The following is a 26,096-nucleotide window of genomic DNA, read 5'->3' as shown; positions in this document are numbered from 1 at the left end:
CCTAGTTCCATTTCCGACAGTTAGGAGGCGTGAAATGTAAGAGTGAGGGAGACGTATCAGAGAAGCCCAAGAAAATCATTACAACTGGCCAATGATTCCAATGACTACATTTTCCAACAGGACGGTGCTCCCCCACATTACCATAGCATTGGAGAGGTTTGCTTAATCTGGTCCTTCCGCAACGATGGATTGGACGTGCTACAGGTGAAGATGCCCCCCTTCTCCGGTGGCCACCCTGATCCCCGGACATAACTCCATGTGATTTCTTCTTGTGGGGGTACGTGAAGGACATGGTTTATGTACCCCCATTGCCCAAATCGCTCCAGGATCTCCGAAACAGAATCAATCGTGCTGTGGAGACCATCACACCTGAAATGCTGCAGCGGGTGTGGCAGGAATTCGACTATCGCATTGATCTGTGCCGGGTAACGAAAGGTGCGCACATAGAGGCACTTTGATGGATGTACATAAAATTTGGACAATTAAGCTTCCGATTGACACGTTATGATTGTACATGGTAAGAAATACAAAATATATACGTATCTAAAACCCCACCATTCTTTTAGGAACACACTGTATTAAAATCACTCTGGGGACCGGCATTTTTAAACCCAGTACCCTAACTTGTGCACTGTTCACTTTAAAAATTATATAAAATATCCTAATTAATTTTATGAACTAAAATTTTTGGAGAAAACTTACCAGTGCTCCTGGAAGTGCTTGAGAGTGTGATATTTCTGGAAACATTCCCCTTTGTGAAGTGGCATTACACAGAACTTGCAAATGTAGGCAGTCATGCTCCTTTTTCTGTGAACTGCACAAACAAGGCATTGCCTAGAAGGATGCTTCCCCTTGGAATGTTCACTCTTCACAATTTTCACGAGGGAATGTTTCCGCATATCACCCGAGAGTCGCCCAAGGGGGTCCACATGAGGCCTGCGTGGGGTGGGAGTTGATGGGCCCGGTGCAACTAAGTCTGTGTCTGACTCTTGTTCTGCCGCCACCATCTGGTATGTAGCCCAGGCCTTTGCCACATTCATCAGGAATGTTTGTATTTCAATTTCGAATCAGGGTTTAGATTTTTGTAAACCAAAAATGAATTGAAAATGGCACAATTTATAAGCCACAAGGCAACTTTCTTTGTCCACGTTATTGTTTTCCTACGAAGAGAATAATAGGCCAAGTATTGATCGGCTCTATCAACTCCCTTCATGAACATATTATACTCAGAAATACAAATAGGTTTCTTTACTTGTCCATGTGTCCTTTGAACATCAACCATGTTCGAATTGTGAATTGTAGAAACCATATTCACAACACGAGTATCCCTCCAGCACTGAAGAAGAATATCCCCCTTCCCCCTGAATGTGGTTTCACGACGTTGGGTCTGATGGAATTTGTTTCACCCCTGGATTTGCAGTAAACTGTCCCAAAGTAGGCATTTTGTCTACTTTTCCCCATGTGGCTGTCCCCGCAATTTTACTACCTCTACTTTCACTTTTATTTTATGTGGCCACAATTGTTTGTTGTCCCCTGTCACTGCCACTGTCTGAGTCACTTTCACTCTCCTCTCAGAATGAACGTCAGATAGCTCATCGGAGAACAAGTCAGATATTTCTTGTTCTCCGAGAGAGATCGCTTCGTCTTCAACTGCTTCTGTCCTTGATTCATATTGCACTAACTTCCTGCCTGGTACATAACAGCTTGAAGGGTCAAAGATTATTTTCCTTTGGAGGGGGAACCAAAACAGCGAGGTCAAGTTACTGCCTACTAAGCAAGCATTCCAGAGTAATATTACGCAGTAGTCGTTCATTTGGGTGGCGCCAGAGCAAGGTATAGTGTGTTACAACGTAACATGTCCTAAAATCATGATATCATGCGACCTGTCCTCAATGTGTTAATGTTTCTCAATGCAAGGCTTATCTCAATTTAAAGTTCAAACCCACTGTTCTACAAAGAAACTTTAAATGGTGTTTCACTGAAGAGACAAGTTCAAATTCAGTGAATGCTGACAAATACTGGTGATTGTTCACATTCGCCAATCTTGTTGGTGAAAATTTTTAGTTTTTATATTTTTAGACATACACACACTGGAAAATGCCATCAGTCACAGAGGGTAGAAGGTGCATTTTTGACAGAATGGAACAGTCATTGGATCATTCTTCTGCACATGTGTGCACCTCTTTGGTAATACTGCAGTGAATGTTATCAATTATGTTGACAATGATACTGCAAGCACACTACAAGGTGTGCTGTGTTGAATTTCATTAAAATTTAATATGTCAGTCAGTGGAAAGCAAAAAGTAACTGCTTATTCTTAAGTAAACAAAAGCATTTATGTAATAAGTGAAGTGACCAGCGAAACAGTAAATACTACTGTCAAAAAATGCATGGATTGTTGGCATATACAAAGTTCATTCTTCTGAAATCTGATGACATTAAATTACTCTGTCTGCTGCTTGCTTACATGACTTACTCTTTGACCTTGAATACAGATGCATGACATTTCTCAAAAACTTTGGTAAACATGGCATAACATCCCTAAAAATTGTTCTGTTCATAGTAACTGCCATAACCTCAACTCTCACATGACTGAAGTATTTATTTTTACACAAGTTTCTTTTCTCCTGGTTGATCTTCTTGTGAAGTTTTAAAAGTTGAAAGACTTCTATTTCAATCCCAATCTGATTAGACTTACAGCAGAACTCCTAGGATGGGGGGAAAAAAGGTAAAGCTTTCCCTGTAACAGGCCATGGAGGCCAATAGGGTTGTGACATGTCGAGGCTCCCACATTTTCTACATAATCGGCTCAAACATGGTGGTGAGGTTGTCAGCCTTACATGCCAGCCACCCAGGGCCATAGTGCAGCTGGAATGATGAGGTCAACTGAAAAGTCCAATGTCCTCATTGGGAATTGAACCCATGACCTTCTGCCTAGGATGGGGGATGTATGAATGCCATACAACTGTTAACAGTTGACAAGGACAGTGCATGACATCAACATTAATTATTCTTCCCTCTTTAGAATTATCATATGACAAATTCTGTTATTAATCTTTACTATATGGAATTCTACGGAGATGATCATAAGGACTAAAACGTTCTTTACATTACTATCACAGCATATGTATGGAGGAACTGAGGAAATATGCACACCTCTGAACTACAGACTACAGAGGTCCATGTGTATCAATAAAATTACAGTAATGAGCAGAAGCACATTTTTCCACACACACTTATTCAACCAACCCATAAGTACCACATAATATTTTCCATTCTACCCACACACAAACATTTTCTTCTAACAAAACCGTGAAACTATGTGAAGTAAATACGCAATTCTTAACTTTATGCATGGTGCAAACCTCTGAACATTTTATCAAGGAACCACAGTACTACCACAGTTAAAAAAAAAGCTTCTTCTTTTTCAAGAATTTTATTTTTACAATTATGTACTTTTTAGTATTATATCAGTCATTACTGGAAATTCTTGATTTCAGGACTCCATGTCCTCCCAGCTAACCAAGTCTCTTTTGTTATACTTGAGGCAAAAATTAGAGTTTCTTTGAAAAAATGTGTAATACCATATTTACAAATATCTAACTCAAAGTAAAAGTGTAATTTCATGCCACTTTCAATCAGCACTGTATTATTTTTCATTTGCAGTCATGAAATCATACTTTCAGAAACAGTCTGTACCAAATATGTTAATTTAAACAGTGAATTAATTTTCTTCTTATGATGTCAATCTTATTTATGTCTACAAAATGACTCCTCAGTGTGGTTTATTTATGCAACTCACCAACCACATAAAATGTACAAAAGCAGATGAAACACCATGGGATTTCCTTACCTCTTCTGGGCAAATGGGTAAAATCACAGTGCAGTGACTACCTACACACATTCCTGTACCTACTTCAATGGTAAGAGCATAAAACAGTGATCATCGAATATGGCCACTAGCAATGATCATCAGTGTCAAACAGCAAAAAATAACCATATCCAAGGTGTTCTCAAGTTTCGTTCAAGTACAGGGATATCTGTTTGTGTACTGTGAATAAGTATATCTCTAAATGTTTCTTCACGTGTTCAATGGTTGCATATATACTTTGGAACATCCTCACCCAAATATTATTTGAAACTGAATATGGCCATAGCCAATATTTAATTCATGAATATGGCCATCAAAAATGTTTGCACAAACATATTTACTTCCTAGAACGGAGAGATGGTCTTGTGACGATTTCGGCTGTTATATCTGTGAAAATAGTATTTGCCATACTCAAAGGTAGAGATCATGATAGCACAGGCTGGTGCCACCTTGACAAGTCGTGGTGTAAGGCCAGTGAACAGTCCACTAATTCCATTGCGACTGTAGATATTCTGCAATGTCTTGAGCATGGATCTGCCTTGGCTAGGAGGTTCTGCAATAGTATTCACAAGAACACATCATTATGCCCTGTGGGTGACATCAGTAGCACAAGTTCCTTACAATACATAAAAAAGGAAAAAACATATAAATATAACTATTTTGTAGATATACAAGGTTTGACAAATAAATTCCAGAACTGAGTCCATTATGTGCATTTAAAACACATAGGAACATGTAAGTTGACTCTTCCATTGTGTCCTCTGTACAAGGTTGGTCACCTCTCTCTTGCCATGCATGCTCAGTCATGTTTAAGATTTTGTATCGTGCAGATCATTGTGACAGTTCATAGTGATGGAGCAGAGAGTGAACATTTAAGTTTTGTTTCAAAAGGCAAAAGAGCTGACGAAACTTTCCTGCTGATAAAACATGCTTATGGTGACAATGCTCTCTTGTACATTGGTTTTTGAATGGTATGCAAGATTTCAGGATGGCCATGAAAATCTTGAAGATCATAAAAGCTCTTTGAGACACCTGACATAGCCAAAACATTTCAGGAACTGATTTCAACTGAACGTTGAAGGATTCTTCAGATGATGGAAGAGGAATTCGAAATCAGCACAAAAATAATCTCAGAAAATGAAGATCTGCTCTAGATTTGTTCCACATTGTCTGACATACGAACAGAAGGTGCCCAAACTCTAAGGATGTCAAGAGTTTATTCAGTCTGTGGCTGCTGATCATCCTTGCTTGACTCAATTGTAACAAGTGATTAGACGTTCATGCAACTTTAGTGTCCACTTTTAGATTTCAAAACCAAAATATTCAGTGTTTTGGAAGTAAAAAGACTCTATGTTCAACTTAAAATAAGTGATTTTTCATTCACTAGCTCTTCTCATTTGTAAGCCTTGTATAAACGTGGAATGAGTAAATGTCAGATTCACATCCTTTTCAGGTGAAGGGTGATCAGTCTTCATCCACGAATTCAAAGTGTGTGACCACTCTTTCCCAAATGGCTGGAAACCACTGCTACAGACAGACCATCAGAAATATGGAACATAAGATACTAACCTGCTGCAATTATTATGCCAAGGGGATAGTGACACAAAGAAATAAAAGCATTCTCATGCATCTTTTTTTCAGGGGTTGGGGGGAAGCAAAGAGAGAGACCACAATCAGTGACACTGAACCATGAAAGCTTGTTACTCTAATTGGCAAGATTGGTTGGTATACAATGTTACCCTTAATGGAATATAATTTTTCCTTGCCATTATGATGCATAATCTGAGGATTTAATGATACTGAACTGGAGCTCATTTCTAAGAGTGGCTCTAATGACAGTGAAAGTGAGCCTGTGGAAGACACAGCAGCACCAGCAGATGATAACAAAAATGTAAGCTGAAACTGAGATAAAATTTGGACAAGACCATAACACCCTCACAATTCTAGCAGTGTTCATCCTTTTATTACAGGTACCAGTGGATTGAAGGAGACAGCAGGGGCACACCATGTGAGATAATATTCTACAGAAATTGCTGTTTTTCTCTTCTATATTGAAGTGATCTAACTGCTGGCCACAGAGAATAATGAACTCTGCAACCACTATTTAGGCACACTTGAGAATGAAGATGTACTCTCATTATTTGCTGACATGACTGTGCATGAGATGCCTGTCTTTTTGGATAAACTAATGAAATCTGGGACACAATAAAGGATTAATGGTCCACTCTGGGGCAGTTCTTTAACACATAGTAACATGATGAAACATTACCATTTTTTTCTTTATTGACATTTCTACAATTCCCTGACAATATAAATCAACCAGACAAAACTGACAAGAAATAAGACCGACTCTTGAAAATCGGATCTCTCTCTGAAAGATGACTAAAGCCTGAGATAAATTTTTGTAAGCTTGAATATTTAGCTGTGGATAAAGTTACTGTGCTCTTGAAAGGTAATTATTTTCAAGCAATACATTTTTAAAACATAAATGCTTTGGTATAAGGATTTACAAACTGTGCAACAAGCTGATACATATTTGGGAAGGGGCAGGAAAAAAGCAAAACAGAAGACAGTTACAAATGAGACAGTGAAATGTCTCACTGGAACAGAAGAATGAATCTAACTATACTTAAGAGCTACATCATTCCATCATCCTGTTGTAGAAAACAGAGCACCAAAATTGTCTCACTTAGGTTCAAAGATGTTAAAATTTTTGCAAGGGAGCCTCAACCTCAGTTCACTTTAAAAAGACCAAACCCACAAGCCTGTAAAATCTTTCACATTGAAGGTGAACAAACTTGTCATGACACATGTGCTTGGCCAAAAGAAACACATGGCTACCAAATGTATATGCTTGAAGTGTAAGGTCAGTCTGTGTACAGTCCTATGTTCTCATGTTTACCATACAAAGCCAAACTCCTAAATTAGAGTTCTGTCACAATGTGGAAAGGGAAAATTTCCCAGAGATGTATATGCTATACATTTTAATGTATGTATATAATATTTTGTTTTATTTTGGGATTCCATAAAAATTATTGGAAGCAATGATTTGTACACAGAATTTGGTAATGTAATTTCTTTCAATTATCTTTCAATAGGATATCTTGGCAGGTATCATTCCAAAAATGTATATGTTTCTTCAATACTAATGTCATTGCCAGTTATAACTTCCAGAGTTAAAATCCAGCTATTGTAGCCAGCAATTAAAGTCCCTAGTCCCATATGATAAAGGTTAAGGTATACACCATACCTGTAAGTATTGGTCCAGAGCCAAATGAGTGCAATGTCAATGTGCCCCTCTTGCCTGCAAGCCGCCAGTCGCAGTACCGAGAACAGGGCATGGGTGGATTAGAGATCACATATGCAAACTGACATACCTATACATGCAATGTAAAGTTGGTTCACCACACGTGACTCCTGGATGATGCAGCTTACATACCCTACACCACTGTAAATCAAACCTGACTGCTAAAGACAGACAGAGATGTATGTCCTGTACATTTTAATATTATTATTTCCTGTTACACTGTACACTGTGTATATCCACACCTCTGCAACGGGCATATAGTCCTTACTTTGCACTGGTTAGTGAGTAGATCATGTAATTATGTATCAATCGCTAGCTAAACTCCCAGGCCAGGAGGCCATACACTAGCATACTAACCCTATAAAGTGGTTGTCAGTATGGGTGTAAAGAGCACTGTTAGCTCTTATATATTTGTCCTTTTCTCCACCCATCTGCTGTCACATGGCCAAAGTAAATGTGTCAATGTTTTCAGTAAGTCTTCTCCTCTGCTGCCATCTTCTATTTTTCCCCCAAAAGCTTCTTGGAATACTTATTATCTCAGTTTTTCTAATCCACATCATATAAGGAAGTGAGTCCATTAAAATGGCTGGTGTCTTGAACCATGCAAGTGTTGGAAATGCTAATCTCTTGAGAATTTTAGAAGACTTATTGTGTTTCTCCTAGTGCGACAGAAAGTGAAGGCCCAAAAGGTGGGAGTGATCACATGCAATTAAGTGCCAATGATCTAGACATTCCCTTAGCAACATATTGCTGGTGACTATTCTCCAACAAAAATACCTTTCACTAGTGGACATTGACCCCAAGTAAATGTAAACAGCGCTTTGGAGAGCTTCTTGTGTTTTTTGATATAGACTTTGTAGATCCTATTGCATGTGAGGCACACATATATGTTGAACACTATATTCAAAGTGGTGTTTTGAAGCTGAGGTCTAAGATTAGAAACCGAAGTCAGGAGCGATATATATAAAACTGGAGTAGACAAAATAACTGAAACACTAACAAACTGAGGAACAGAATTTGTGTTGGCTACACTGAAAGAACTTCAATTTGCAACACTGAATGTTTTTCCATTTGTTTACACTCTGTGGTGCTGGTGTCAGTGCATTAGTGATCGTGCTGAGTAAAGTCCATGTGAGAGAATTGGAAAATGGGAGACTTGTGTGATTTTGAAAGAAGATAGATCGCTGGTGCGCATTTAGCTGGAGCATCTGTGATAAAAAATTCCACATTATTAGGCAGAACAAGAGCAACTTCTAAGGTTATATCAGCATACACAAATCACGAGAAGACAACATCAACGAAGAGGAACAACGAGCAAAAATCAGCACTGACACAAAGAGACTGTCATACAACGGGAAAGATTGTTTCAAAAAATGACAGAACTACTACAGCACAGGTTACAGGAAAGCAGAACTGAATATTCATCTTGAACACCCTGATTTAAAAAAAAATCTGTCAAACATGAGGTTCACAAATCCAACATCCATGGTAGGGCTATAACTGCTAAACTTTTGATTACTGGAATTAATGCTCAGATGTGTAAACAATGTTGTCATGACTACAGAATCTGGACATCAGACAACTGCAAATGTGCAAGAGATATGGTCAGATGAGTCATCCTTCATAATGTTCCCCACATCAGGAAGAGTTTACATTTTGAGAACACCCAAGGAAGCCTACACTGCAGAATGCCTGGTTCCAACAGTGAAACACAGGGAAGGTTCCATGATGGTTTGGGCAAGCAATATCGTTGTATTACATTAGTCCCATTATTACTCTTCATGGCTGAATTACTGAAAGAGAGTATGTGAACAGGTTGTCTAATCACGGACATCCCATGATCCAGGCATTAATTCTGAATGATGCAGTTTTCCATGACAACAGTGTCCCTATTCACACAGATGTAAGTGTTCAGTCATGGTTCGAAGAGCATGAAGGTAAACTGTGACATCTTCCCTGGCCAGCACAATTGCCAGATTTGAACATCACTGAACCACTGTGGTCAAGTTTTAGAGATCAGAGTCAGGAACAGGTTCCCACCTCCAACATCTCTAAAGCAGCCTGATGTTCTTCAAGAAGAATGGCATAAAATCCTGCTAGAGACTGTTCAAAACTTCAATGAGTCCATTCCAAGAAGGACTGCAGCTGTGCTGAAGGCAAAACTTGATCCAACACCATATTAATAAAGAAATGTGTACAGTATCTGTAGTGTCTCCATTATTTTGTCCATCTCCTGTATATGTGACACTGGGGACCTCCATCCTGATGGGAATCAATCAGACACGCACACATAAATCATGTTTTTCAAAAGATGCATATCTTGAAACACCCATACATGTATGAAATACTATACTGATCAGATCGGAACTTACAAGAAAGTTTATATACCACACAAGGCAGTTACACTGGACCACAAAAATCTTCAAAATCAGCACAATACTTAATGCTTTGAATGCCAAGATTCAGTCTTTGTATGTGTAACACTTGCAATTATGAGTCACAATATGGGAAGGTCAGTTAGGGTGGAAACAATTTACCTCTTTGAAGGCATCAGAATTTAGTATAAGAACATATGAAGGATGTGAATCCAGGTCAGGGTACCTTTGAATTCTTGTTGTTTACAGTGGAGCTGATTCAGAAATGTGGAAGACAATCTAAACAGTTCGAAGACTGCTGTCCATCTAATTCATTCTTTATTACACAATGGGCACAGCCTGTAACTCGCCATAGTTGGCAGCACTGTTGAGGGGATTAAGAGTTAGCGTTGCTGGCACTCTCAGATTGAGTAGGAAATATGTTCAAGTNTGGACTTAAATCAGTGCAACAGGACGCTAAAATATAACATTATGTTCAAGCCTGCATAGACAATTCCATGCTCCAGAAGGGGGACAAAGAAAGGAACTCTATTTGCTGGAAAGGAAGAGATGTGGCATATGGCACATAAAGTTTTCAAGAGATTCCTGCATGGAACCAACAATCACACAAGCCATCTAGAATATGTGATACAGCTTGCAAAGCCACTAATTCACACATACATATGAGGGAGAGTCAGTAAATAGGTCACAAATGGAAGTAAAACAGCTGTATTGGATGTAATAGGTTTTCTGTGTATCACTAGGTAGCAGATGCACATGTGCATGTTCAAAGGCTGGTTTCAGTAGTCAAAATGATGATCATGCTTGAGGAGTATGCAACTGAAAAGCAGCATTCTGTTGTGCATTTCTTGCGGGTAAAAGGACTCAATGAAATGTTTCTTGTTTACAGTGGGAAGTGGCTGAGACAACAACAGTCAAAAGACTTCCATGATGTGGGTTTTGATGCACTGGTAAAGCAATGGGAAAAGTGTATCGATGTTGGTGGATATGTCAAGAAATAAATGTATTTTCCAGGTTTGAATAACACATGTTTTATGTTTTACATCCGTCTGTGTCCCATTTACTGATTCTCCTCGTACAAGTGTCACAACATCAACTTAAATATGTTGGAAGCTTCGGCAGTGTTATCATCAGAATCATGGGACTGGGAAGCAGTACATGCAGAACTATAGAGGACTACCAGCAAACAATCAGCTTGCGTATCTACAAGGTATAGCAAACAGATTTTGAGACTAATTTTTAAAAATGTATTTTAAGTTCTGCAGATATTAGCAACCCAGAATTTTTAAAAGTAATCTCCCTCCAGTTCTTTAAAATGTTCCCAGCACTTAGGCCATTGTTCAAAACAGTTTTTAAAATCCTCAATACGAATATCTGTCAACATTTTTATCACAGATGATCTGCCCTCACCATCTGAGAAACACACTCGTTTCAGTACATTCTTTTGAGTTTTGGAAACAGCCAGAAGTTGACTGGAGACAAGTCAGGAGAGTATGCCAGATGATCCATGGCAGGGATGCCTTTTCCTACTAAAAACTGCAACACTTGAAGCAAAGCATGTGCCGGTGCATTGTCATGGTAAAGAATCAATGACTGATCTCTCCACAACTCTCCTCGCTTGCACCTCACAGCATCAATAAGTCTTTTCAGCACCTCCACATAGAATGTCTGATTAACAGTGGTTCCTTCACATACAAATTCAAAGTGAATGATACCCATGATGTCAAAAAAGCAGATCAACATTGATTTGATCATGGACTTTGACAACCATGGCTTCTCTGTCCTGGGGATTCACCATAAATCGTTCTTAATGTCTCTGGCGTTTCACCTGGTGATTTCTGCAGTTTATCACAAAAATTCACACTCACTCTCCATTCCATCATAAGCTCCATCTTCACGTCTGGACAGAGTTGACAACACATAGTGATCTAATGAGCTACTATTCAATGAATTATGAATGCAGCTTATCCAGACTTTCCATGTGAGCTCTGTCTTGTCCTGCCACCTAGCATTCCAAGTAACAGCACTGCCAGATCGCCCAGAATGAAATTAAAAATGAGTCTTAATACTTCTTGCCTGACCTTGTATTAGAAGGGAAGCATGCAAATGCACAAACACGATGCTAAACACACTTAACATAGACTTTGTACACCAAATTTAACCAAAACTCATTTCTAAACAGTGAAGGTTTTTCATGCTAGGAGACAAATATGTTGAATATAAATAATACTTTATACATGTTCATAGAAAGCATTAAAATGAATGTACAAAATGTCAGAGAGGAACACACTATATAAAGTCACGCAGATAAAGATCCATGCATTCCAAACACTGGCACTAGATGGAGATGAGTAGTAACATTCATGGAATAGCTGCTTTATCCTGGGATAAAAAGGATCCCAGATTCAGATGCAGACAAGAAAAATTATGTTAATTAACCATTTAAATGACATCCAAGCATTGTACATACACAGCCTGTGAGCAGTGTCAGCAATATACTACCTTATGTATGTACTCATTTATTTCAGTACCCAATCCACAGATATATAGCATGCATATGCCATCTAACTCCATGGAGCAAAGCCTTTCTTGAAAGTTAAGAGTCCCTCAAGTAGTCAAAAATTTCTGCCTTTTATGCCCACAGGATTCCTCTGAGCAAATATATGACAAGTGACTAGATGAAGTTAACAAATGTAGGAACATATACTAAATAAAGTCGGGAGAGAGGCAATGTAAAAACAGGCACATTTATGACAGGAGAGAGAAGAATTGAGGATGCTTTTGTCTTACGACCCACTCTAAACAAAGATAAAGCAGATGTTTGCTGCCCTTTTCCTATAGTTCTCCGTGGAAAAGAGAATATCAGTAGGAGGTTTGTTTATCTCCACCATGGCACTATGCAGATGGCTGTTCTACTGAATTAAACAATGAAAGGGTTATGTAATCTAAGACCTATATACATGTTTAATATGAGCTATGACTCAACAGCTTGGCATAAACAAAACTACAATTTTGCCTGTGGTTCTGTATGGGTGTGAAAAATTGTTTCTGGCATTAAGGGAGGAACAGAGACTGAGGGTGTTTGAAAACAGGGTGCTCAGGATATTATTTGGACTGAAAAGGGATGAAGTGACAGAAGGTCAGAGAAAACTGCATAATGAGGAGCTTCATAACTTGCACTCTTCGCCATGTATAATTAGAATGATCAAGCCAAGGAGGATGAAATGGGCAAGGCATGTAGCATGAATAGGGATGACGAGGAATGCATATATTGCTGGGAAAGCCAGAAGGAAAGAGACCACTTGGAAGACCAAGATGTAGGGGGTTACTAATATTAAAACAGATCTTAAGGAGATAGGATGGGATGGTATGGACTGGACTGATCTGGTTCAGAATAGGGACCAGTGTAAGGATGTTATGAACATGGTAATGAACCTTTGGGCTCCATAAAATGTTGGAAAATTCTTGAGAAGCTGCACAAGTGGCAGCTTCTCAAGAAAGCCTCTGCTCCATGGAGTCAGTTAGTTTTGACTCCACAACATCGGCATCACAACAGAATGTACATTTACCTGAATATATCTCCTTCTCACCTAGCTCTATCTGCTGATGTGTCTTCACAACATCAAAAGGGTTGGTTGCAACTGATGCAATCTGGAACAATCATCATCATCATCATCATCTGTCTGTAGAGTCTACAGACACCCGCTCATTCTGGTTCATTGCTGGCAGATTTCTTATACCCTGAAGATGGAGGTGAAACGTCCCTCCAAAACATCGATTAACAAAATATCTACAAGATGCCACATCCCAGAAGATGGAATTCTTCATGGTCACCACCATGAAAATCTCAAACCTTACAATATATTTTCTCCTCAACACACTGGTGCAAATTTTTACGACTAAAATGATACTGAACAGGTCTTCTGGACAGTAACTCTAATGAAGTAATCTCATTTGACAGTGAAAGTGAGCCTGCAGAAAACACTCTAGCAACAGGCGATAATAGTGATTTGAGTAGAAGCCAACATAAAATTTGGTCAACACCACAACATCCTTGGAATACAGGTGATGTCCATCCTTTCAACTGGAGGTCTCAGAGGACTGAGAGTACAAGAGACACCACAAATGAATAAAGATTCTATACTAAGAAGTCTTTCTACCCTTCTTCAGCGAAGGGACCAAACTGTTTTTGCTACCAGAAACTAACAAGTATTATCACTACAACCAAAAGTCACACATTTGACAGTGATGCAAGATCTCAAGATGTCCTGATGTAAGTGTTTGGAAGATGCACTTTCTTTTTACTATAACAGTAAAGAGTTTGGCTAATACTGAAAGATCACAGGTTCACTCTTGAACATTTCATAGTAACACAAAACACAACAGATTTCTTTATATACTGAGATTTCTATATCAATCAATAAATCAACNCTCCGAAACGTCGGTTAACACCACATATACACGGTGCCAAATCCCTGAAGACTGCTTTCTTCAGCATGAATCTACTGCACAAGACAGAAGTATTACAACAAATTGGAAAATCTGATCTCTTCTTGATCAGCTAAATACTGTCTTACTATAAATTTTACAGCAGGTGAGTTATTTTCAAGCAGTACATTCTTAAGAAACATAAGCACTTTGGCAAAAGAATTATAAACTATGTGATAGGACTGGCTAACTCATAACATGAGTACAGTGATAACTCCATTTCAGGTTCAGTGGATGTGAACACTGAAATGAGGAAAACCTTTAATGGAGAAAATACAACAATGAAATTACTGATTTGGGAACACTGAAATTGAATGTTAAAAAACGGAAATCCTACAACTGAGGAACATTACATGCAGATTCCGATGTACTTTGGAAAGAACAAGCACAATAGAATCCAGACAATGCAACAGCGAAACCCCTCACTATATTAAACAGTTACATTAGTTTACCATACTTTGGTAGAAAAATAGAGCATCATCAAAAATGTTGTCTGCATTTCATTCAAATCATTGGAAATTAGTCCAAGGGATTCTCATCCTCAATCCATCCCACTCACAAGTCAGTATAATCCCCACCTTGAAGACACACCAATAACTGTCTTGCTGCAGAATCAGCCTAGTGGTTCGCCTGTAAATTTTGTCTGAATGCAGATCTGTGTTTTCATACCACAAATATGAACTTCTAACCTAGAGTTCTGTGACAACATGGGAAGGAAAATACAAGAAATTTACCATACAAACATAAACTCTAAATCAGAAGGAAGGAACACATTTTAACAAGTGTGTGATATACTTGGATTTATACATACAAAATTTTGTTTTATTTCAGAAACCTATTAATATTACTGCAAAGAACAATTTTTAATAGCAAAAAAGTGCATTACAGAATGTAGCCATTAATTTCGTTTAAAATATCTTTCATTAGAAATGTTCCAGCAATTCCAAAGACATAAAAATTTCTTCACAACAAATACCACTACCATTTAAAATTCCAGAGCACTTGAAAGGCCCTAGTTCTGTATGGTAACGGTTCGTTAAAAGGACCCATAATGTGCTGCTAAGCAGACATTAACTTTAACAGGTGAGATATAGTTCTTTTTCAGTTTAATTACTGCAAGGTTTGTGTACCTGTTTCCTTGACATGGAGCATTGGTGGGGTGGCCTCCAACAGCATGGCATTCACACCAAATTTCATGAGGTGGTCAATTAGTCTGAAGTTACTATGAAGGACAAAGAAACTTGACAATGACATAGATTGCTAAATTTCTTTTTAAGAGCTAATGCAGACCAAACACTGGTAGAACCTGCAAAAACTTACGGAGCCTGCAGCTGCCCCAGCAACAAAACTGACACCAAATGAAGGAACACCTGGTGATAAAATTCCCTTGATCTTCTCATAGTGGAACCAGTATATACCTGTCAACAGAGACGGTTTAGTTGGACTGACACACAGCTCCTTAACAGCTAACCAAATATTTTGTACATGGCAAGTGGACAGATGTATGGGTTACACAGATTTAAAATCTACATAGAACTACATGCACGAGTGTGTGTCCATCCATTATGCCCTTTCAAATCACTTTTGAATATCTGTGAGTTAGTGTCCAGAATAACAAAAGGACTGGAGAAGTGGATTTGACATGTGTTTACACTGTGCATCTTCTGAGGTCATGGTGGGCAATAGTCAATACAAAAATATAATGACCTCATCAGGAATTGAACCCATGACCTTTTGGCTTGTAGCATAGTGCTTCAACAAACTATGCTACCACGTGCCCCCACAGCAGATCTATATATACCTTTCATTACAAGCATATTTAAAGAAGTTTATATGCAGTAAACAAATTATAACATTTATGAGTCTTTAAAATGAAAGAGAAGGTATATTACCCTGTACCGAACATCGGTAGTAAAAAAATTATGCACAAGAGCATATACAATAATGAAGTTGTCAAACACCTCCCACTCCATCAGGTCAATATATAACAGAACGCAAAGAAACTGAAATTCACTTATTTCATGACAGTTATGTGCAAGAATAAAGGTAGTCTTCTTCAACACAAATTAATCTCTAACAATAAAAAAGGAACCATTCCAGTTATGATAAAATATATACACAATGTAAGGGTTACTAGAATTTGGGGATAAGCACAAGTTAAGCTGCAGAACAGTGACAGTCTGTAGCCCACAAGCTGAGAAACACCAAAGTATGTTATGAAAGAAAGGGATTGATTCCACAGTATGCAATATCAACAAGAAGCTGGAGCATGAAACATCTGCTTTGGAAGATAGGGCATATTTTAAAAGGAGCAAATCATTCTACACATAGTAAGACTGTCACCTCTAAATTCAGGTTTAGTTATATTCACACATTTCATACAGAATATGAGAGGGAAGGGGCAGGGGGCGGCCATGTGTTGATATCAACAATTTCAGAATGTGAAAAATTCAATAAACACATCTGCCTAAAACTTCGGTTTCTGTTATATTTCTGAAACATAAAGAGTTGCCAATTATAATCATTTGCATGCCAGGTACCAACCTGATCAACTTGGGGTAGCTGCATTAAGATTTATTAACAAAAAGGTGATCTCTTTAATCAATTAGTATAGAACTTTGTGCAACACATGGCATCAAGTAACACACCAACATTTCAAGAAAGGAACAGACTTTCACATGACCTATATCTGCTGTCAGCTGAAGGTAATTTGAGGAAGTATTATGTTTTTCTGTGTAAGTGCATTTACTCTCAAGCAGCCTTAGTGTTTATAAACAGTAGTTCTATGATGAGGGCTTGCCAGTCAATGGGTTACTATCCCTATTTACTGTATGATTAACTTCATAATGTCAAGATACTTTTTCTCATATCTCATGTTAGATTAAAGGATAGAACTATGACCTTGCCACTAAGGGATTGGACTGAAACAACTTCTGCTATCTCCTCAAAGGACCTCTGAATGTTTCATATGTGACAACTACATTTCACTTCACATTCTCACTAGCCTGACTCAAGATAATCAGATTGGTTATCACAGCCTTATTAAAATATTTCGCTACACATGCTGTAGTCATCCATACTTTCCTTGAATACTGATGCAACGGCCACCACAAAAAAGAAACCCAAGTACCTGAGAATGGAACATCTCGGAGTAGGGTTGAGCCCAAACCTTTAAACAGGCCCCGTATGCCATGGTACTGAAGTAAGCTCTTCAATGCTTGACGCATCTCTGGGAGAAAAAAAAAAAGATTAGTAATAGTGAAACCAAATCCATGGCCTCTGCTACCTATTTTACTTAATCATTACATGGTTCACAATGACTGAGTTCATGCTGTCAGTCTCATTGAAAAATTAAAACCACATGGATATTTCCTTATTTCTTGTAGCTACATCAAACAATTACACTCGCTGAATGAAGGCCACACATTACATAGTCATGATTTTGCTGCATGTGTGAATATACGAGCACAAAGGCAAATCAAAAAGTCTTTGCCTCTATTTCTTTTCAGCCACAATAATACACATACAGGGAAATCAAAATACAGGCAGTGTTTTAAGTACCTTTGACTATTTTTCCACATAGTCACCACCTCAGTTCAGGCATTTGTCCCATCGCACCACTAGTTTGGAGATGCCACTGTTGTAGAATTTGGCCGGTTGAGCATGGAACCACCACCGCACAGCAGTCTCTGTGTCATCGTTGGAAATGAACCTCTGGTCTGTCAGGAACTTCTTCAGTGGACTGAACATGTGGTAATCACGGGGGGCGAGGTCTGGACTATACAGTGCATGCACCATAATCTCCCATTCGAATGACTGCAGTCGCTCCCAGGGATTCTCCTGGACGATATGGTTCTCCTCCATGACAGCGCCATGCCTCATGTGGCAAACAGGACCGCAGCCCAACTGCAGTCATTCGGATGGGAGATTATGGAGCATGCACCGTATAGTCCAGATCTCACCCCTAGTGATTACATGTTCGGTCCACTGAAGAAGTTCCTGGCAGGCCAGAGGTTCATTCCTGACGACGACGTGAAAACTATTGTCCAGCGGTGGTTCCACGCTCAACCGGCCGAATTCTACAACAGTGACATCTTCAAACTAGTGGGGCGATGGGACAAATGCCTGAACTGGGGTGGTGACTATGTGGTAAAATAGTCAAAGGTACTTAGAACACTGTCTGTATTTTGATTTCCCTATATGTGTATTATTGTGGTTGAAAAAAAAGGGGGCAAAGACTTTTTGATTTGCCCTCATATTTTGTGATGGCTAGCAGTATTGAGGTTGTAGCAATGAATATAACATTAAGAAACTTTTGACATACTGGAGCTCTTAACAAGATTTTAAAATTGTCCTCCATATGAGTGGGTGTCTCAGAAATATATAGAGTGATTCACTTTGAGGTGGCCCAAATTAATAATCATAAATGATGCAACAGTTCATCAATGAAAACAAAATTTGACAATGCTGTGTATTTTGCAACACCAACCTGGTGCCTGCCTGGTTTGTGACATTGCTTTCAATCTGATTCTAAGTGATCCCTCCTGCTGTCATGGCTGCAAAATTTGCAAACATGGAATGTCATGTTGGCCTGTGTCTCCAGACTGAGTAAAATCAATTCTTACATTTTCTGTAGCCCAATTATATCCACATCTATCAAGGTATGTACTTACTAAGTTAATTTTTCTTTGGTAATTATTAATGTTGAAACTCCTCCATGTGAATCACTTATTTGAACTTACATTTTTATTATAAATCTTATTTTACAGTCTTATGTGCAACTATTTTTTAACTTAAAAGTTTAAAATTTAAAGGTCACAACATGTTTTGGCCAATATGGCCATCATCAGGTGTTAGAATATATCTAATGGAGAAACTGCTGCTTTCTCTTGTTGCTGCTATTCATGTGTAGGTCCTTCAGATGCACACATGTGTTGTAGTTAGAGAATTATGCTTCTTCATGCTGAGTTCTTTGCAGCGAACATGGGCGTTATTCATAATAACAGGGCAGGGGTAACTTTGTATTTTAAAAGCAACATTGGAAGGGCAACCAGACACCTAACTTCTAGATACTAAAGATGCTATAGGAGTGCCACAGTATACAGCTGCAACAACAGCCAGTACCTTCGTATCCAACACGCCAATGACAACCAAATTCTTCTGATACTAAAACCAAACTGTATACATATAAAAAATTGTGGCTTCAGGCACTGTTGCTAAATAAATCCTCCAACTGTCACTGCTCTATCTTATTGACTTACCTTGGTAACTAACTTTCTTGGACTGCATTTTTGTACGTATCAGCTCAAGTGGACTAACTAATGTTACAGCCCAGAACCGGGCTGTTGCTCCAGCCATAAGAGGGCCCCAGTGAGGCTGTACGCCACCATGTCTATCCTTGATGAGGAGGCGAAGATTCTCGTATGTTACAAAGTATACAACTGTGGCAGGGACAGCAAGCACAATTGTTGGACTTAGCCCACTCCACAGAGACAGTGGTCCTTCATTGCGGGCTATCTTTATAATTGCGTCCTATAATCAGAAAGAAGACTGTCCCTTCATGCACTTAAACCAGGTGGGAATAAAACCAACATCAATGGAATTGAAGCTGTGTTCAGGTTACTGCTGTTATGACCCATTTTCAGCAGGAATTTGCATGTTTTTCTCTTTGGTTCTCCTTATCTAAAGGCAAAATCATGCCCCCACCTTCCCATTCAAATGAACTATAGGCAGCTGACTTGAAGACATTGCACATTCCCACAGCCACTGACTAATAAAATGTTACAAGGAATACATGTGTTTTGTGAGTGTTACTATTTTTGTTCTTTTACTTAAACTTTCGCCCCATAAATGACCAGATGAAGGTCTCAAGTAATATCTCTACAGTAACTTTATTTTTATATTACTGTGCTCAACTGGAAAAACTTTACACTATGGTGAACATGTATAACTGCAGATGAGTTTGAGAGTTGTGCCCATCTACTATATAGAGGTCAAAGAAAGAAGACACATGGATCGTAAGCAGTGAAGGTTTGAGGCTTCCCTCTTTCTGTGTATTGTTGTATACCTCCCTGCCCTATCTCAACCAGCCAAAAAGTTTGGGGAAGATTATCACAAGGTTATCATTACCAACATTTCTGTGAACAGAATACAGGAAAGTATCCTGGCAGGAGATTAGCAGCTTGAGGGAGATGTGGAGGAAGCCAACCACTGAACTTCTAATCTGAACATAAACTCAGAATCAAACAATTTAACTTGTCTATCTGAACCAGTTCCAGCTTACCCTGCATCTGGTCACAGTACTGTGAAGATATAGCTACTACATTAACACAGTTATCACTTCTTACCATGTTCTGTGTTCATTATATTACAGAAACTTAATTCAGTTTACTCTTTCCAGAACATTTACTTCAGAATATTGTTACAAATATCTGTAGAGATGAGTAGAAACATTTTAGAGATAGCAGTGATTTATCTGCAGGCATGCTTTGGGATGTTAAAAAGGGAGGAAAGGCTGCTAATTGCATTTCAGATTAATCAATGGAGTAAGGGGCCTCAAATTAAAGTCCAGCTGGGGCATTACAAAAATAGCTATCCTTGCTTGCACGACTGCTTTTTTAAAATGTAACTTAAAAGTTACAGAGATTATATTAATTGCAGCTACCTTCTGTATAAAGTGTACATACAACTTAAGCTGAAATAAGTAAATACAGTCAACTCTTGATTATCCAGGGGCGGATTGACCGGTTTGCAGCTTAACCGGGGCTACTGAGGCTTTTTTGAGGCTTATATGTTGTTTAATATTCATTCACTTTTGTTTCACATGGTGAGTTGTAACACTATTTTCGCACTAGTGTGAACCGAGCTCTGCATTCTTTGGTCCCGTTATGCTAACACAATGTTTTAGGGTAGGGATGAAAGAATGCAAGGACGTGTGGAAAGTTTCAAGGACAGATACATCACCCCAGTTAGTATCTTTGTATCGATCTTCAAGTGCGTTAGCAAAATGTCAGGGTGTAAAAGGAAGCGTGTTGTGTTAAGTATTCAACAGAAACTTGAAATTATCAATCAGCTGGGAAAAATAGGTGTAGTTAAACAATTAGCAATGCAAAACAGTATTGGAGAACAAACTGAGATTTTAAAAAACAAAAGTGAGAATGAGGAAGAGGTGGACAGTGCTGCTCTTAATCATTTGGAATCCTTACTAGACATCTTGAGAGTGAAGAGAACAGTTTATTAAGTGACAAGCTAATAGTATGTAGACTTCGTACGGATATCCATAAAGAGGAATATGCCGCAAAAAAGCAAATGATAATATTAAATTTTTTAAGTGTTAAGTGTTGGATGTTGTTGAACGCTGTGATTGAAATAACTAATTCATACTTCAGTGTAATGTAAAAAAAAAGTACTAAATAGGCCATGAGATGACATAAAAATGAGGTTGAATAAATTTAAATACAGGCAGGCCTATAGTATTATGAAGGTACAGTATTACAACACTACTTTAATAAAATTTGTCTTAACCAGGTTTTCTATTAATCGTGATTTCCATCCCCACCATTATCCCGGATAATCAAGAGTTGAGTGTATATCACAAACTGGAAATTTTACTCACCATAGTGCCAGTGAAGTGACCAGGGCGGTGATACCAAAACTGTGATGTCTGAGAAGATGGTTGACCTGGTCCATTGGGATTTATACAAGGACAGAGATGATCCATGAGCCCATTGCAGTACAAGAAACATTTGTTAGAAAGTTGCGTTTTTTGCTGAGCTTGAAGGCGAATTTTTACGACATCAAATGGCGTCACTGAAAATTTAAACATGCTGAATTATGTTACCAAATTTGAAAACTCCGTTTGGCTTAATTTCACCATTACAAATATCGCTAATAAGTTGCTTTTGTAGTCTAGAAAATGGAACTTCGAGGCAGTCCAGCTTCAGATTCCGGAAGTCCCTGGTTCAAATCTCTATCTTGATGGCTCTGAATTGAGGTTTTTAGTTTACCTTGCTTTCCCTGTTTTCCTTAGTCTCTTCAGACAAACGCTGGGATAGTAACTCAAAACAAATGACTGCTTCCCTCTGCATTCTTTCAAACTCATTCAGTATCACCCTACCATTTGACAACGTACAGTTTGCAGTGGTGAAGTCACAGAACAATCCATAAATAAATTAAGGTGAAGTTATCCTTGTGCTTAACTAATGTGGCACTACGCCATGAAGGCGTGTAAGGTGTGAATGTATAAATCCACATTTTCATGACCTTGGCACTAGTTGGTGAGTGGTCAGTTTTACACCCCGGAGAAAGAGCCGCCGGTACCCATTGGATAGGGGACTGGATGGGCCCTAGAGCAGAGTCGTAGAGAAAAGAAAATTCATGACCCTACCGGGACTCGAACTCAAACCCCTCGGTCGTCCAAACGATAGCCAGTCGCTATACAGACTTACGCTCTCCATAAATAACTTAACAATTAATCAGTAGCATTACACTTTAGAGATAGTACTTACTCAATAATGATGTAATTAGGGCTCCGGTACATGATGCTGCCATTTGTTGGGTCATAGAAATTCGAAATCGTGGGTCGTCCAAACCTTGACATTCTCGCTCGTATTTTGACATAACGGTTGAGAAACAAAATATATGTTAATATATTAAATAATAATTCATTAAACGACCCACACGTTTTCACAAAGGATCACCATAAGTTTCGAGAAATATTACATAATGATTAAGAGAGAGAGCACAACACACAACAATACAGCCCTCCATTTTTACTACGCTGCCCCTTCCGGTCACTGCTTCCTAGATCTGTAGCGATCTGTAACACTCTTTGTAAACTGTATGCGCCATGGATCACTACCTGGTGCAAACACGAAATGATAATGCCTATACAACACGGATCCTACACGCTGGTCAGTAATTCCGATGCTGTCCATTACATCTGGCCTGTGGTAGCAAAGTCCACAGAAAATTTCCACAAAACAAAACAGCTGCTGTGCCACAGTTACAGATTTCTTTGTTATAATCAACCGATTCCCGGGTATTTGTCTTCATTCATGGACTGTGAACCCTGTTCACATGATTTTATTTGCAAACTTGAACAGTAGTGATGAAGTTCGTCTAAAGTCTATGATGGATCGAAATAGCTTTCGGCCACTAACGTGTGATAAGAAGACAGACTTGAGACCGCAGATGATCCTGATTTTCGTTCTAAAACTCAAAGTGCTGGGGCGGTCTGGTACGGAGTTCCAGGCTGAAAGAAAAAGAAAATAATGCGCGAAAGATATGAAGCAGATTTACACTTTTAAATGCAAAACCGGACGACGAAGAGCTCATGAAACGCACATACTATGAGAGGCTGCTGCTTTCCATATCAGAAGTCGAAAATTAAAGAAGCCATAACACCCATGCGTTTCACGCAGGTGTCTTTAAAAGAAGTACTAAAGCGGAGTCCTGGCACTGAAAGAAGTGCTAGGACGCCGCCCTGGACTATAACCCTGGCTAAGATTAAAACCTTGTGTAGGTGGGGGAAATTTTCGATGGCTGAGATTTCTGAGGACTGCTTGAACCGAAGTTGTTCTCCTTAGCCAAAAACTTCGCCGGTAGTTTTTCTTAGCAGTGGCGAGGTTGCGTATTCGAATAAGAAAAGGAGTGACATTTTTTGTGCTATGATATGCATTAATAATTTGTCTATAATGAGTTCATTTCAACACAGTTCCAAGCGGATTAAAAGTTCCTTATCCGAAACGCAGAATATTATGATGCATCTGTCGGAAAAAGAACAAATAACCTCAGTACTAGAAACCACTTAGCCCGTTCTAAAGCCGTGCGTATGTGGAAAGCGAAAATTAGAAAAATCGGTTATAATTTCTGGAAACAAAAACTGTCGGGAAAGCTTTGTATGTATGGTGGAATGTTATACCATGATTCGTGAATGAATTAGATTCTGGAGAAATTCTTCGAAATTAAGACACAGTTCAGATAGTCTGGCATGACAGAGCCGTCCCTGGGGTAATAATTGCAGCTCCTAAACCGATTAATGTTGAATTGAAATATCTGTTAGTCCAAAGATATGGGTTTCGACATTGTTCGTTATTAAAATCCTGAAGCATGTACATTGCCCTCCACCTGGATTTCATAACCCCTCTATTCTAGAAGACATCCACGCCGTGAAATATCTCAGGCAGTTAGTAACCGGCTTCCAATAACTGCGGCCCAGGTTCGAACTCGGGTCAGGTCATGTGGGATTTATGGTGGACAAAGTGGCAGGTTTTCTCCGAGAACTTCGGGTTCCCCTGCCACACTCATCATCTATCATCCGGGGCCGGTATAATAGGCCAGTTAGTGCCGACATACCAAGTACACTCAGTCTCACCCCACCCGAAGAAACTTAAAAAAAAACAGAAGTCATTAAAGAAAACCCTCCTGCAATACGTGGGATATGTTCCTCGTAAGCGGCGCGTTCAGTGCGTTACCGTTGGCCGAACTTAATATTTTTTAGGGTTAATGGCGATATGGGAATTGGGCCGTCCAAATAACAATAAAAAAATATAAAGAACAAAATCGTAAATATAGTGCAACGATATTTACTTATGAACAAAATGTATAATAAATGTCATTTGAAAGTTAAGCAATGAAGTGAAATATCAACTAAATGTTATTTACTTACTCATGGAGTGGAGCCCTTCTGGAGGAGCCGCCAATTCTGCAGCTACTAAAGAATTTCCCAGCATTTTATAGAACCCGAAGGTTCATTACCGTGTTCACAAGAGCCCTCCACTCGTCCCTATCCTGGGCCAGATCAATCCAATCAATACCATCCCATCCTATCTCTCTAAGATCCATTTTAACAACTGAATGTTACGTATTATAAATATATTAACCAAAATTTAGGCACCAAGCAAACTTCATGTGTTAATAAAGCGTGCTTGACGGTCCGTGTATTTACGAATTTCTTGCAAATAATTGTTCGCATTTATTTACAGTCGTCGCATCGATTCCACGTTGGACAAACTTGCGATGGGGATGGGTTTCCTGAACTGGAAAGTCATTTTGAACAATATCCTATACATGGACGTTAAATTAAACAATTGCAACAGGATGCTGAAATACAGAATTGTAAATGCCTTGTTGACTAACCTTTACCCGTATTCCACGATTTTCGTCCTTCATGGCCTAATATAACAAGTCACAGGATTTTAACCTTCATCAGTCAGGCAGTACAGACTTTCTCTCACACTAACCTACGACAGAAAGTTGTAATGCGCAAGAAAATTCATGACTTATAGACACAGGAGCAGAAACGCCCACGACAACCCTCCTCGCTGCGCAGGAAGAAAATGAAAGAGGGTTGACTACCTGCAGTAAGCAGTGGAGAGGCGGCAGTGTATTTTATTTTCATTTCTAGAATCGTCGGGGGAACGGGGTACCATAGTTAATTGAGGCACTATGCTACAAGATGGAAGGTTGCGGGTTCGATTCTCGATGACGTTATTGTATTTATCAATTGACCTAGTCCTTCAGCCACATTATGGTCCTGGGGTCGACTCTGCCTCTAACAGAATAAAGGGTGGCCGGCGCGTAAGGATGACAACTTCACCGCCATCTGTGAGCCGATGTTTACAAAATGTGGGAGCCTTGACGTCTCACAATCCTATGGGCCTCCATGGCCTGTTACAGGATTAGCTTTACCTACATTTTTCTTTTTAAAATCGTTGTTACATGAGATGATACTGCTTTCACTTAGTGATAGATCCAGATCTGGTGGTCTGGCGCCGAAGAGCTTAAGCCTACCCAGTTCTAGAGACATGGGAGCCTCTTTCTGCTTTCATTCAGCTCAAATATGAGTAAGAATAATAATACTTGCATGTGAGATCGGAGGTTCTCAAGGTGGTAACAAGATTACGGTCGTCTCAGATATACGGGGTCATACTGCAGAAACCCGCAATATTGATATAAATTATTAACATTCATATAATTTTATATTCCATGTCTATCTATTTTTTTAAACCAATGTCCATGTCTTTGTTACCTCTTCAATCATGTGCCAAATAAT

The 26,096-nt window shown here is 39.0% G+C and overlaps 1 protein-coding gene across 1 annotated transcript; it reads right to left on the bottom strand.

The window, feature by feature from the left end:
* Nucleotides 1-2,968: 2,968 nt before the first annotated feature.
* Nucleotides 2,969-25,359, bottom strand: LOC111864477 (solute carrier family 25 member 40). The gene is made up of 8 exons (XM_023851744.1): nt 25,181-25,359; nt 22,549-23,294; nt 21,657-21,850; nt 19,303-19,573; nt 17,172-17,270; nt 15,362-15,459; nt 13,123-13,204; nt 2,969-4,424 (listed from the first exon to the last, which is right to left on the bottom strand). The coding sequence occupies exons 2-8, from the start codon at nt 22,658-22,660 to the stop codon at nt 4,216-4,218; spliced, it is 1,065 nt and encodes a 354-aa protein (XP_023707512.1). The 5' UTR covers nt 22,661-23,294; nt 25,181-25,359; the 3' UTR covers nt 2,969-4,215.
* Between the last annotated feature and the right edge of the window lie 737 nt (nt 25,360-26,096).

This window comes from Cryptotermes secundus, unplaced genomic scaffold (assembly GCF_002891405.2).
Source record: "Cryptotermes secundus unplaced genomic scaffold, Csec_1.0 scaffold737, whole genome shotgun sequence".
NCBI lineage: Eukaryota > Metazoa > Arthropoda > Insecta > Blattodea > Kalotermitidae > Cryptotermes > Cryptotermes secundus.
This window is presented reverse-complemented; position numbering and strand designations above follow the sequence as displayed.